General features: G+C 44.8%; 1 protein-coding gene and 2 long non-coding RNA genes across 4 annotated transcripts; 2 read left to right on the forward strand and 1 right to left on the reverse strand.

Annotated features, from left to right (window-relative positions):
• The first annotated feature begins 1,205 nt into the window (after nucleotides 1-1,205).
• Nucleotides 1,206-5,245, forward strand: LOC106581975 (rhodopsin kinase GRK1). Of its 2 annotated transcripts, XR_001323217.2 has the most exons (4): nucleotides 1,206-3,145; nucleotides 3,260-3,417; nucleotides 4,131-4,320; nucleotides 4,418-5,245. It is a non-coding gene; the product is annotated as a rhodopsin kinase GRK1 (long non-coding RNA). The 2 variants fall into 2 exon arrangements; XR_006761186.1 differs by having other exon boundaries at nucleotides 4,131-5,245.
• A 1,675-nt stretch (nucleotides 5,246-6,920) lies between these two features.
• Nucleotides 6,921-9,425, reverse strand: LOC106581893 (protein-lysine methyltransferase METTL21C). Its single transcript, XM_014164329.2, has 5 exons — nucleotides 9,344-9,425; nucleotides 8,711-8,873; nucleotides 8,212-8,375; nucleotides 7,917-8,034; nucleotides 6,921-7,759 (listed from the first exon to the last, which is right to left on the reverse strand). Exons 1-5 carry the CDS (start codon nucleotides 9,416-9,418, stop codon nucleotides 7,362-7,364), a joined length of 918 nt encoding a protein of 305 aa, XP_014019804.1. The 5' UTR covers nucleotides 9,419-9,425; the 3' UTR covers nucleotides 6,921-7,361.
• A 1,385-nt stretch (nucleotides 9,426-10,810) lies between these two features.
• On the forward strand, nucleotides 10,811-13,016 carry LOC123729526 (uncharacterized). The gene is made up of 3 exons (XR_006761165.1): nucleotides 10,811-11,096; nucleotides 12,674-12,768; nucleotides 12,971-13,016. It is a non-coding gene; the product is annotated as an uncharacterized lncRNA (long non-coding RNA).
• Nucleotides 13,017-14,052: the final 1,036 nt, after the last annotated feature.

Consider the following 14,052-nt stretch of genomic DNA (forward strand, 5'->3'; position numbering starts at 1 on the left):
CACTAAGGTAACCTGCCTAAATGACTACCGACCCGAAGGACTCGCGTCTGTAGCCATGAAGCGTTTTGAAAGGCTGGCCATGGCTCACAACAACATCATCCCAGAAACCCTAGACCCACTCCAATTTGCATACTGCCCCAACAGATCCACAGATGATGCAATCTCTATTGCACTCCACACTGCCCTTTCCCACCTGGACAAAAGGAACACCTATGTGAGAATGCTATTCATTGACTACAGCTCAGCGTTCAACACCATAGTGCCCTCAAAGCACTACGCTAAGGACCCTGGGACTAAACACCTCCCTCTGCAACAATCCTGGACTTCCTGATGGGCTGCCCCCATGGGGTAAGGGTAACACTTTCGCCACACTGATCTTCAACACAGGGGCCCCTCAGGGGTGCGTGCGCAGTCCCCTCCTGTACTCCATGTTCACTCATGACTGCACGGCCAGGCACGACTCCAACACCATTAAGTTTGCCGATGACACAACAGTGGTAGGCCTGATGACCGACAACGACGAGACAGCCTATAGGGAGGTCAGAGACCTGGCTGTGTGGTGCCAAGATAACCTCTCCCTCAACGTGAATAAGACAAAGGAGATGATTGTGGACTACAGGAAAAAGAGGACCGAGCACGCTCCAATTCTCATCTATGGGGCTGCAGTGAAGCAGGTTGAGAGCTTCATGTTCCTTGGTGTCCACATCACCAACAAACTACCATGGTCCAAGCACACCAAGACAGTTGTGAAGAGGAGATGAAAAAAACCTATTCCCCCTCAGGAGACTGAAAATATTTGGCATGGGTCCTCAGATCCTCAAAGTTCTACTGCTGCACTATTGAGAGCATCTTGACTGGTTGAATCACTGCCTGGTACGGCAACTGCTCGGCCTCCGGCCGCAAGGCACTACAGAGGGTAGTGTGAATGGCCCAATACATCACTGTATTGCTGCCTGCCATCCAGGAACTCTATACGAGGCAGTGTCAGAGGGCCTTAAAAATTGTTATGACTCCAGCCACCCTAGTCATAGACTGTTCTCCCTGCTACCACACGGCAAGCGGTACCGGAGCGTCAAGTCTAAGTCCGAGAGGCTTCTAAACAGCTTCTACCCCCAAGCCGTAAGACTCCTGAACACCTAATCAAATGGCTACCCAGACTATTTGCATTGTAGTTGTGGTCCCCAACCTTTTGAGTCAAGATCACTTATGCAGTCAAAAAGCAAGCCGAGATCTACCGAAAAAAAAAAAAAAGTCAAGATTTTGAATATCACAGCATATTGGCGATATGCCTGGTCTGCCGATATTGTTCTTCTATACAGACCATATTATATTTCAAAACTCGAGCTTTGATAACAAATAGATCAGTTGGTGCAGCACTTGTGATGCAAAACTGAGCATAAATTGAAATAATTTGCAAATTAGATGTTTTTAATTTACTGGACGGATTGCGTCTGATGGTCATGGTGCGTTCAAGACAACTGGGAACTCGAGAGGGAAAAAAAGTTAAAATCATGACGTCAGTGAACTTCAGGTCGGAGCTCTAGAAAGATGTCGGAGTTTCTGATTTGTATGACCGTTCAAAACGATTTTCCCCAGTCGGATCTCGTTTATTTCCGAGTTCCCAGTTGTCATTAACGCTCGGAAGTTGGAGATTTCCGAGTAAGTTGTTTTGAACACGGCATTAGTCTCAACGGAGGGAGGGAAAGAGCAGCTGAAGTTACCCATCTCACTGTCCTTGCTCTCTCCTAACTTTTCTCCGGTGAGACTGACCAGAGAAAGGGGCTACAGTCTTCCACCCGATGGCGAAACTCGATTTGCACCGCATCTGCCTCAGGCACAAATTAATGTTGTTCCTACGACAGAGAAAGTGAAATACAACCTCGATATTAAAATAGACACGAGGAGCTGGTAATACTAATAAAAACGCATGGCTATTGATACACGTGGCTTATCATTCCTTGCAGTTGCAGTGCGAGTGGAAGTAGAGAGAAGCGCGTTTTGTAATAGTGTTGAATACAACTTAGACATGAACTTACTCATAAAAATAGCAGCTCTTTGCTGTATTTTTTTGACAGTCTCTCTTGTTGGTCATGGTTTTAAAACGTATTAAATCTCACCTAGGCTAGTGTCAAACTTCGTTGTGGCCAGGGTCGTGGAAGCTGTAGGTACGGTGATTTGAGCTGTCTGATTGACCAGCGCAGTAGCCACAGTTCTCGTCCGTCGGGTAGGCTGAGTTCGTCTTTTCAGACACAATAAATGGTTCAAAATGGGAACACTTTGCTTACCCTGTTCGCAGGGCTTCTGAATCAAGAGCACCTACCGGCAACTCGGAAAAAAAGGGGCGCAAGCCTTTGTGCCTTTTATCATTGGCTTTTCTACAGAAATGTTTGGTGAGCGACTAGGAATGCCTCGAAGGTCGTCCAGTCAATCGGTGACCACTGCTGTAGTTCATGTGTGAGAGAGAAGATCATATCTAAAGGGGGAAATTAGTTAGAGTACAGTATGCTTCTGTAGACTATTAATGCTGACTAATGACATGGAGGGTAGTGCTACAGTGTCTCTGCCTCTGACTGTTAGAACCCCCTTATCTGGAGTGGAAATGGTTATGTTCATGGAAGCAGTTTTGATGTAGGCTACAGTACCTGTTCTCCAGTAAGTGATGAGGAGATAACGGTGTTAATCACTTCAGCCTCTGTCTTGTCCCTCTGTATTAAACACAGCACAGGGATAGAGTGATTACAGAGAGCTTTAGGGAAAGCTGTTCTCAATGGAACTGCTGGGGATAGTTCATGTCCTTGACATCAAAGTCTAGGGCCCTGTTTTGGAAATGGTTAAAATACCAAATTCCTCATGACAATCACTGATATAGTAGGTGAAAGCAAGGATTCCATGTCATAGCTTTCACTTATCTAGCCATGTTAGATCAGTGATTACTTCAAGGAAGGAAAGATGCATTTTTAAAAGTAATCGAACAGGGACTACCAGTATGAATTTGTGAGTGAGTGGTTGCTATTGTCATGTTTGTCCCCCTCCTCTGCTTTAGGGGGCGATGGTGGAGAAGAGGATCCTTGCCAGGGTTCACAGTCACTTCATCGTGTCCCTGGCCTAGAATACTCTTGTCTGGTTATGACCATCATGAATGGAGGTGACCTGACGTAAACTCATGCACAAAGCACATACCCACACACACTGCAGGAACTATCCTATTTGTGGTTTCTTGTAATAGATCTGTAACATGTTTGTTCTCGTACTGCCCCAGATACCACATCTACCTGATGGATGAGAACAACCCAGGGTTTGAGGAGCCCAGAGCCTGTTTCTATTCTGCTCCAATCATCCAGGGCATGGAGCACCTCCACCAGAAGAGCATCATCTACAGAGACCTCAAACCTGAGAACATGCTCCTGGATAATGAAGGTACACACTGGGATACAGCTATGTACACACACACGTTTGTGTGACGTGATGCTTTGTGATGCGACACTGTCCTTAGGTAACGTGCGTACTCTGACCTGGGTCTGGCTGTTGAACTAAAAGAGGACCAGACAAAGAGCAATAGGCTATGCCGGAACTCCAGGTCAGTCTCACCTGCTCGACCTCATTATCTCACAATGGGGCTCACGTTTAGTGTCTCCAAGAAGCGCCATTCTGTCTCTTGTGACGGATCTTTGACCTCTGCCCCAAGGGTTTATGGCCCCGGAGCTGCTAAAGGGGATGACACCTCAGTAGACTATTTCACCCTGGGGGTCACACTGTTTGAGTTCATGGCAGCCAAGAACCTGTTTAGGGAACGAGGGGAGAAGGTAACCCACTCTATCCTGCCTCCCTTTCATGTCTTAACTCTTCAAACTGATAAATGTGAAGGCAAATCTGTTTAATTCAGAGGTCTCCAGTTCTGGTCGTGTTGTAGAGCCACTGGAGTCTGAAGGCTTTTGTTCCATCTCGGCACTAACACACCTGTTTTTCATTCTTCATTCATAGACAATGATTATTTGAGTCAGGTGTGTTAGTGCAGGGCTGGAACAAAAGCCTGTACACCCAGTAGCTCTCCTGGTCCGGAGTTGGTCTATGACTTTGATGTAATGTCTCTAGCCTGTAATGTCTCTAACCTGTGGTCGTCTTCTGGTCAGGTTGAGAAGGAAGAGCTGAAGGAGCGGGACAGTGGTCTACCCAGAGACATTCAGTGAGAACGGCAAGTCCATCTGCTCCGGGCTGCTGGAGAAAAAGGTGACCATAAACTAGGTTTCAAGAACGGCTCCTGTGACGAGATCAGGGCACACCCCTTCTTCAGCGGCATCCACTGGAGGAGACTGGACGCAGGTAAGGATGCAAATTCCAAGTGATAACAGAACCAAATGGTAAATTCTAAATCTAGGCTGTATTTGGGCCATTATAATTTTGCTTGGTTTCTATCTAGGTCATCTGCCACAAAGAGACTTCACGTCAGAAGCACACTATCCCGCCCTATGAAGTTTCCTGCGCTGGGAGTCTATCTTGGAACAGCCCAAGTCATCCACCTGCTGCTTGGCTTGACTGTTGCTGTGGAAAAGGAGGACAAAATGCAGAGCGCAGATGTTTCGGACCAGACCAACAGTAGCCCTTTGCAGTGATGTTGTGTTTAGTTCACTAGTCATGGAAAATTCCAACTGATGACATCACAAAGCACTGTCAACTGAATATTTATTCAATGCTTGACGTTTGGAAAAGAACAATGGGAAAAACTGTAGGAAAAAAAAGCTCTGGGAGCTTGATGGGGATATACACTGGCCTTGTGACAATGACACCTGAACCCAGACAAACACTCAAACAGAACAGAAGAGGCGATCAAGTTCTACACATCAACTTTGCCATGGAACACTTGAGTGGTACGGACTGCCCATTGGTTGAGACTGTTCCGCTGATCCTATAGTGAGAAAGGGCTTTGGACCTCCGTAATTCAGTTGGGCTCAGCAATAGATATTATTCTGTATTCTCTAAGCATACTGACAGATCATTTGGCATCATCAAGACATATAAGCATGTGGTGTGTGTGAGTGGGAAGAGAGAAAATGAAAGATACCGTTTGATTCTGCAATGAAACTGTAACAAACCGGTAGTATAACTCACTAGCATTAGTGAAATGTGCTAAGTAACACATGAACTCTTGCCGTTCTGTAAATATACAGTGCCCTCCTGAGTTATTGGCACCCTAGGTTAAAAATGAACTAAAAAGGCTGTGAAAAAATGTAATTGTTGTCTATCAGCTTGATCTTACACTCAAAATATCCTATGAATCTAACCTTTTAATTCAGTTAAAATTGTTCTTAAATAAATTGTCATTAATAAATATTTTATTCATATGCGTGTCACAATTATTGGCACCCCTAGAAATTCTTATGAACAAAATCTGATGTATATTCTGATTTATTAAGATTTGACTTTTTAAAGTTCATCGGAGTCTTTGGGAAGTCTTAAGTGGTCATCCATGACTTCCTGTTTCACTGGGGTATAAATATGAGGTGACACACAGACTAAACTCCCTTAGTCATCCATCAGCATGGGAAAGGCCAGAGAACACACAAATTATATTAGACAATGTTGTTGATCTTCATAAATCAGGCAATGGCTATTAAAAAGATAGCTACAAGCCTGAAAATACCCTTCTCCACTGTTAGGGCAATAAGAAATGTAAAACAACTGGAGCTGTGATGAGTCTGCCTGGAAGAGAATGTGTATTTTGCCCCCACGCACAGTGAGAAGGATGGTTCAAGTGGCAAAAAAATATCCAAGGATCACAGTTGGGGAATTGCAGAAGTTGGTTACAGCTTGAGGTCACCAAGTCTCCAAAACTACAATTAAGACACCACCTCCATGCCAACAAGCTATTTGGAAGAGTTGCCAGAAAAAACCTTGGCTGTCACCAATCCTCAAATGCAAGCACCTGGAGTTTGCTAAATGTCATTGGGCCTTTGATTGGAACCAGGTTCTATGGTCTGATGAGACTAAAATATAGCTATTTGGCACAAACACCAGGGGTGGGTTTGGTGTAAAAAGAGCCATGAGCATGCAGAAAATAACCTAATCCCCACTGTGAAGTATGGTGTTGGATCTGTGATGATGTGGGGCTGTTTTAATTCCAAAGGCCCTGTGAACCTTGTTAGGGTACATGGCATCATGGACTCCATTAAGTACCAGGAGATTTAGGACAAAACCTGTCTGCCTCTGCCTGGAGGCTAAAACTTTGTCGTCGTTGGATCTTCCAGCAGGTCAACGATCCAAAGCATACCTTCAAATCCACACAAATGTTTCACTGACCAAGCTTTTTCAATGGCCATCCCAGTCTCCTGACCTAAACCCTATTAAAAACCTGTGTGGTGAGCTGAAGAGGAGAGTCCACAAGCGAGGACCAAGGCCTCTGAAGGATCTGAAGAGTTTCTGTATGGAGGAATGGTCTTAATTCTGCCTCATCAAACATAGGAGACTCAGAGCTGTTATCTTGGCAAAGGGAGGGTGCACAAAGTACTAAATGCAGGTGTGCCAATAATTGTGACATTAATTATTTTATAAAAAACAATTATTTCATGACGATTTTAATTTCTTTGAAAATGTTTAACTCAAAGGATAGATTCATATATTTTCAGTGTAAGATCAAGCTGATAAACAACAATGACATTTTTCACAGCTGTTTTTGTTCATATTTACCTAGGATGCCAATAATTAATGAGGGCACTGTATATAAAAATGAGTGTTTAACTTCTTATTAAACTAGTCTGTTTTCATGTTTACTGGAAAAGTGTTTGACAATTGTCGTATATGGAGGTGATACTGTGTCTTGTAGAGTTTTGACAGTAACTTTATACAGTAACTTTCAGTATATCTGTGTTGATGCCAATGCAGACTATGCATAAGTATGGAGAAAGGAACACATTTTTCACACTGTATTGCAAAGCAAATTTATTAACAAAACATTTGTCACTACCAAATGTATGAAGAAAAAAAACCACTGGTAGATAAAATAGTTTTTCGAAAAGTCACATGGAGTTTCTGCATGACACATTGTAAATATAATGTAACTCACATGAATGTCATTGAAACACAGAATCAGCTTTTGTTGTCTAATAAGTCTATGCTGATGAGGTGAATGTACCCATCCCGAGGATGACTTAGCACCACAGAATGGGCTCCAGGCAGTCCGTTCTCTGTAGTGAGCTAGTGAGCTCCTGTTTCATCCACGATGGAGAACAACCTCCACCTCTTCTTTCTATTTCTCACCTCTTTTCCTTGAGTCTAGCTCCTCTCCTTCCTTGTCTCTCCATCCCTCTTTCTCCTTCATTTCTCACTATCCCCTCCACTTCTATCCTCTCTCCCTCCTTTCCTCCCTCTCACTCCCGTGCCGTGGCCTTGTAGATCCTCACGTCCCCCTCCTCCAGCTCTGTCAGTAGCGTCGTATTAAAACAACCCTCAAAGCTCTCCTTGAACCTCAGGTCTGACTGAAACCTCACCTTATTGGCCCACAGGAGCGTGGTGCCACTTGCTGGTCTGCAGAAGTGGCGCATGGTCGCCAGCAGCTCCTCCAGATAGTCGTGGTGATACACCACATCGGCTGCCAGAACATAGTCGTAGTGACAGGAAGTGCAGGGGAAGTCTCTCTCGAGGTCTTGACCCCAGGTGAGGGCCCTCACCTGGGGCGTGTAGCGGCAGCGGCTCTTGGAGTTACGAGAGAGGTTAAAGGTCAAGTTGGGAAGGATTTCGGGCAGGTCGGTGGCCGTTACCCAGGCTCCTGGAAAACAGGCCACAAGGGAACAATCAGTCAGTCAATCAGTCAAATGAATCAGTCTATCAAACTATGTTACCAACTGACAGACTCACCCAGTAGACTGGCCAGTGGCCACTATACAGTTAGGCAGACTGACTAAGAGACTGAAGGACAGACTCACCCAGTAGACTCGCCACAATAGACAGTAAGCCTGTGCCTGCCCCGATCTCCAGAACTGCTTTATCCAGGAGATTCACCTGCTGCCGGTTATTCTCCAGGAACTGACTTAGAGCCACCGCCTACACACACACACACAATCATCATCATCATCATCACTACAATCAACTATCGCACAATGATTGTTAGTAAATCCAGATCAGTCAATATGAATTAAGTGCATTGCGTTTACATTCTTCCTTGTAAAAATGGGTTTCTATCGTCATATTCCACTGTCGGTGTGCATCTGTAGAACTCACCCCCGGCCAGATGAGGGCGCCGTAGGAGTCCAGAGACTCTCGGATGCAGATTTCATAACCAGCGATGGAGAAGGACTCTTTTCCCAGGGTGTAGTAAACACTGGGCTCCCAGACGTTCAGTCTGTCCAACGCCTCGCTGGCCATCTGCTTACGGTCAGACACCACTGTAGAGAACAGGACCACAATACAACCAGGAACTCTACACCACACTGGATGGCCAACATTTTAATAATCACTACTACAGTACACACGGTCACAACATAAGACTGACCATTACACACAACCACAGACCGAACAATGAAACAGATGTTTCACAGGATGTATAAATCTGAAGCATCCGGGTGGCATTTCCACTCACCACCAAATTTGGTGATGAGAGGAAGTCAAGTGGCTGGCAGTGGGAGAAGAAGTAGTCATCAGCAAAGTCCGTGCTAATAGGAAGAGTGTGAGAATTAGTTCACATTTTTTTCTACACTAGATCACAGTCACCATTCCTTACTGTTAAGGTTAGGAAACCACTGCTTGCCTTCACCTGCTGTTCCATTTTCCATCGTCTCTTCTTCTTCCCTGTTCTCACCAGGCTCTCCATCTGTCCTTTCTTTCTTGGGAACCTCCTGGTCAGACTGTTTGGCTGTAGAGGAGGTCTCCATCGCCACAGAACACTGTTGACATTAGACTACACTTTAGTTGACCTTGTGCTTGGACTGGGCAATGGTGAGTCCGCTGCTCCCCTATCTCCCCTGGGTCTGGTTGTCTGGGTTCGGGCCCAGAGAAATTCTTATTTATAACCAACCGTCAGCAGCAAGCCACTCACGCTCTGAAAGGGAATACATCAACGACCTCCCTCAGCTCAATACTCTTACAGTTTATCTTCTCCACACATACAATCACCAGACTTCACATCAAAACATTGCTCGCTAAGATGGTGTTTGTAAGTATCAGAATGGAGCATCATTAATACAAGTAAGTTATAATGTAACAAGGCTTTTACAGACACATTCATCTCCACATACTAATGTCCAGGAGGCTTGCAGACTCATAGACTCATGCTCCAGAGAAATGAATAAAGTTGAATGAAATTGAACAGAATGCGTGAGATAAGATGGGATGATGTATGATATGTAATACGGACCTGTGTGAGGTGGTGGTGTCTTTCTCTGTCTTTGTGACTGACCTTCTGCATCCTGTGTTTATAGCTGGCCAGCATCCCTTTAAACATGTCCCCAAAACACTGAGCTATAATTACGGAAGGGAGGGAACGTCAGACTAAGCTAGTATGATAGAGTGACAGTCAGCGGGAGTGGGAGACAGATATGCTGCCTAAAGCCAGACCCCTACTTTGACTAAAGCCCTCTCCACTGTTCACTGATCCCACTCACATGGAGCCAAGTGAAGTCACCATTTTCAGAGATGTTTATGTGTGTGTTCCACAGGAGGTTGATGGCACCTTAACTGGGGAGGACGGGCTCATGGTATTGGCCGGAGCAGAATCACTGGAACGGTATCAAATACATGGATTCCAGGTGTTTGATGCCATTCCATTTACTCCGTTTCAGCCATTATTATGAGCCGTCCTTCCCTCAGCAGCCTCCACTGGTGTGTGCGTCCATGTGTGTCCAGGTTAGTGTAGAACCTAAGCGGAGGATAACTTTCTGCTGGTCTAAATAAAACAGCGGACTTTGCAACACAGTGCCCATACCAGTGAATGGCCAGGGCACTCTGGTTCGGAGGGCACAGTGGGCACTGGTGTCCCATATCAGAGGGTCACTTCATGTATATGTTGAGACTTCGTTGTTCTCACCTGTGTGTGTGTGTGTGTGTGTGTGTGCGTGCGTGCGTGCGGTTAGCTGTAATGAAATGAAATCCAGCAGTATCTTGCAACCCCCATTAGGAATGTTTTTAGAGCCTCTGAGTTGCAATACCCTCCTCCACTGAGTTTGGAAAGCATGGTTTGATCCCATATCGACTATCTGCAGCCCGTTTAAGCCAGACTTATGAGAGTATGACAATAATATGAGATATGGACTTAGAGTTACATAGAGAGCAAGGGCACACTTAAGGCATGCCTGTCGTGGTTACTGCCTATCAGGGGCGGTTCTAGACCATTTCAACTGGGCGGGCCAAGCTGGGGCCAGTTGTACTGTTAGAGGGGCCAGTTACATTAGACGTTATTGTTGTCATATCGTTTTCTTCACTTTCTTGACAAAATTATTTCATACTCCACATTTAGGGGGGCCACAAGGGGGTCCAAAATTGTTGTCACAGGGGCACTGCCCCCCCCCCTAAATGTGAGCCTATGGCTCAGATTACACTATACACTTTGTGGAAGTCTTATGAAGTTACTGTGTGACATTAGTTTGTGGGGTCAAGCATCACTGACCTGGACTTGACCCCCTCTCCTCCCTGTCAGCACTGACCAGGGAATGAGTTGGCTCTCTTCTCCTGTTTCTCTCACCACAATTGACTCTCTCTCTCTCTCTCTGTCTCTGTCATTCATCTCCCCGGCCTGTGTTCTCTCGCATGCACGCATGCACGGATAACCACACACAGACTAGAGGCAGCTGACACTAACAGATGAGAGGATTTCTGAGTGTGTAAATCTATAAGCCAGGCTCGTTGTCATGTAAATGATATCGCTCAATATCAAAACACTCATACCACTCTAAGCACAGGATCTCTCAAATAGTTTGATTTGTGTCAGGCAGTAAGAGGGTTGTTTGATTGGTGATTATGTACAGAACAGAACAGCCTGTTTCATTGGCTTTCCTGTTTTATGAGCAAATCTTTGATTTGCAGGACTGATTCCTCCAAAAATGGATCAGAGGATTCTGATCTCCTGTCACGCCGCTGGATAATAGCTGATCTGGAGAGGCTTGGAATACCATGTGAGTTAATACCATTCCCAGTTGTATCCAAGAGAGACAGGTGAGTAGAATAGATCATGGGACTGTGCTATGTGGGAGATGTAGTTGTAATTTTTATGACCAGGCATGTTTGACTTACAGTAAACAGTTGGTTTGGGATCAGTGAGACTATGGCAGTGGATGTCTGGTGAACAGTTGAGAGGCTAGAGTATGCCAAATATGGATGGGCCTACAGCATATCTAGTTTATGATTGAGTGTTGATGGAGTGGAGTCTAATCCAGCCTGTGTGTGTGTGTGTGTGTGTGTGTGTGTGTGTGTGTGTGTGTGTGTGTGTGTGTGTGTGTGTGTGTGTGTGTGTGTGTGTGTGTGTGTGTGTGTGTGTGTGTGTGTGTGTGTGTGTGTGTGTGTGTGTGTGTGTGTGTGTGTGTGTGTGTGTGTGTGTGTGTGTGTGTGTTAGTCAGGCAGGCTACAGGCTTATTCATTCTCATAGCCCTCTGGAGAAACAGGTGTGTCTGGGCTTAAAGAGTGCACACAACTCCACAGTAGCAACAGCTGCAGAAGAAGTTTCATCTTAATGGAATACAAACATACTGGTTTAATACAGAGGGACCGTTTCCCAGACACAGATTAAGCCTACCCATAGGAGAAAAAATAAATACATTTCAACATATTTAACGTCACATAAAATGTATTTCAATGGGGACAAAGATCGTACTTTTTGGAGAAAAGTCCTCTGGTCTGATGAAACAAAAATAGAACTGTTTGGCCATAATAACCATCGATATGTTTGTAGGAAAAAGGGGGAAGCTTGCAAGCCGAAGAACACCATCCCAACGTGAAACACGGGGGTGGTAGCATCATGTTGTGGGGGTGCTTTGCTGCAGGAGGGACTGGTGCATTTCACAAAATAGATGGCATCATAAGGAGGGACAATTATGTGGATATTGAAGCAACATCTCAAGACATCAGTCAGGAAGTTAAAGCTTGGTCGCAAATGGGTCTTCCAAATGGACAATGACCCCAAGCATACTTCCAAAGTTGTGGCAAAATGGCTTAAGGACAACAAAGTCAAGGTATTGGAGTGGCCATCACAAAGCACTGACGTCAATCCTATAGAAAATGTGTGGGCAGAACTGAAAAAGTGTGTGCGAGCAAAGAGGCCTACAAACCTGACTCAGTTACACCAGCTTTGTCAGGAGGAATGGGCCAAAATTCACAAAACTTATTGTGGGAAGCTTGTGGAAGGCTCCCCGAAATGTTTGACCCAAGTTAAACAATTTAAAGGCAATGCTACCAAATACTATTTAAGTGTATGTAAACTTCTGATCCACTTTGAATGTGATGAAATAAATTGCAGCTGAAATAAATAATTTCGCATTCTTAAAATAAGTGGTAATCGTAACTGACCTACGACAGGGTATTTTTACTAGGATTAAATGTCAGGAATTGTGAAAAACTGAGTTTAAATGTATTTGGCTAAGGTGCATGTAAACTTCTGACTTCAACTGTATTATTATACTCCCCCCCCCCTTCTCTGCGCTCGTGTGTGTGCTCTGTCTTTGTTTTAAAGACTCTTCACCTTCTGTGTGCCCTGTAGAGGCTTCTTTGAATGAACCGGTCATCTGCTACATACTGGACGGAGTCCTGATTCTCTACTCCATCATCACCACCGTTCTATTCTTCAAAGTGAAGGTGAGTCACAATACAGGTGGGTAATGCCACTTCCATTGTCTACCAATGATGAGGTACTAGTTATTTAAGTGTATACAGTGAGGATGAGTTCTTGCACAGGTTACAGAGGCGTGTTATCGTTCAATTGAATACATATAAATGGATGTAGAACAGTGTTATCAACACCTTGTTTCTGCCCCTCCCCTCTTCTCTCTGTCTGCAGTGGGGCCAGTCTGTAACTGAACCTGTGGAGGACTCCACATATGCAGTGAGATTCCTTCAACGTCCCATACCTTTTGTGTGTCTGTGTGCACGCAAGTGTGTGTGTGTGTGTGTGTGTGTGTGTGTGTGTGTGTGTGTGTGTGTGTGTGTGTGTGTGTGTGTGTGTGTGTGTGTGTGTGTGTGTGTGTGTGTGTGTGTGTGTGTGTGTGTGTGTATATGGTGGCATCATGGACATGATGCCACCAAACTTTTGACCGGTACAGTACATTCAGAATGTCAGCATTCTGAATGTACTGTATCGGTCAAAAGTTTGGACACATCTACTCATTCAAGGGTTTTTCTTTATTTTTACTGTTTCTACTTTGTAGAATAATAGTGAAGACATCAAAACTATGAAATAACACATGGAATCATGTAGTAACCAAAAATGTGTTAAAAAAATCTAAATATAGGTTATATTTTAGATTCTTCAAAGTAGCCACCCTTTGCCTTGATGACAGCTTTGCAGACTCTCCCCATAGTATTCTCTCAACCAGCTTCACCTGGAATGCTTTTCCAACAGTCTTGAAGGAGTTCCCACATATGCTGAGCACTTATTGGCTGGATTTCCTTCACTCTGCGGTCCAACTCATCCCAAACCATCTCAATTGGGTTGAGGTCGGGTGATTGTGGAGGCCGGGTCATCTGATGCAGCACTCCATCACTCTCTTTCTTGGTCAAATATCCCTTACACAGCCTGGAGGTGTGTTGGGTCATTATCCTGTTGAAAAACAAATTATAGTCCACTAAGCACAAACCAGATGGGATGGCGTATCACTGCACAATGCTGTGGTAGCCATGCTGGTTAAGTGTGCCTTAAATTCTAAATAAATCACTGACAGTGTCACCAGCAAAGCACTATTACACCTCCTCCTCCATGCTTCACGGTGGCAACCACACATGCAGAGATCATCCATTCACCTACTCTGCGTCTCACAAAAACACGGTGGTTGGAACTAAAAATTTCAAATTTGGACTCATCAGACCAAAGGACAGATTTCCACCAGTCTAATGTCCATTGCTCGTGTTTCTTGGCCCCAGCAA

The sequence above is a fragment of the Salmo salar genome, chromosome ssa21 (assembly GCF_905237065.1).
Source record: "Salmo salar chromosome ssa21, Ssal_v3.1, whole genome shotgun sequence".
NCBI classification, from domain to species: domain Eukaryota; kingdom Metazoa; phylum Chordata; class Actinopteri; order Salmoniformes; family Salmonidae; genus Salmo; species Salmo salar.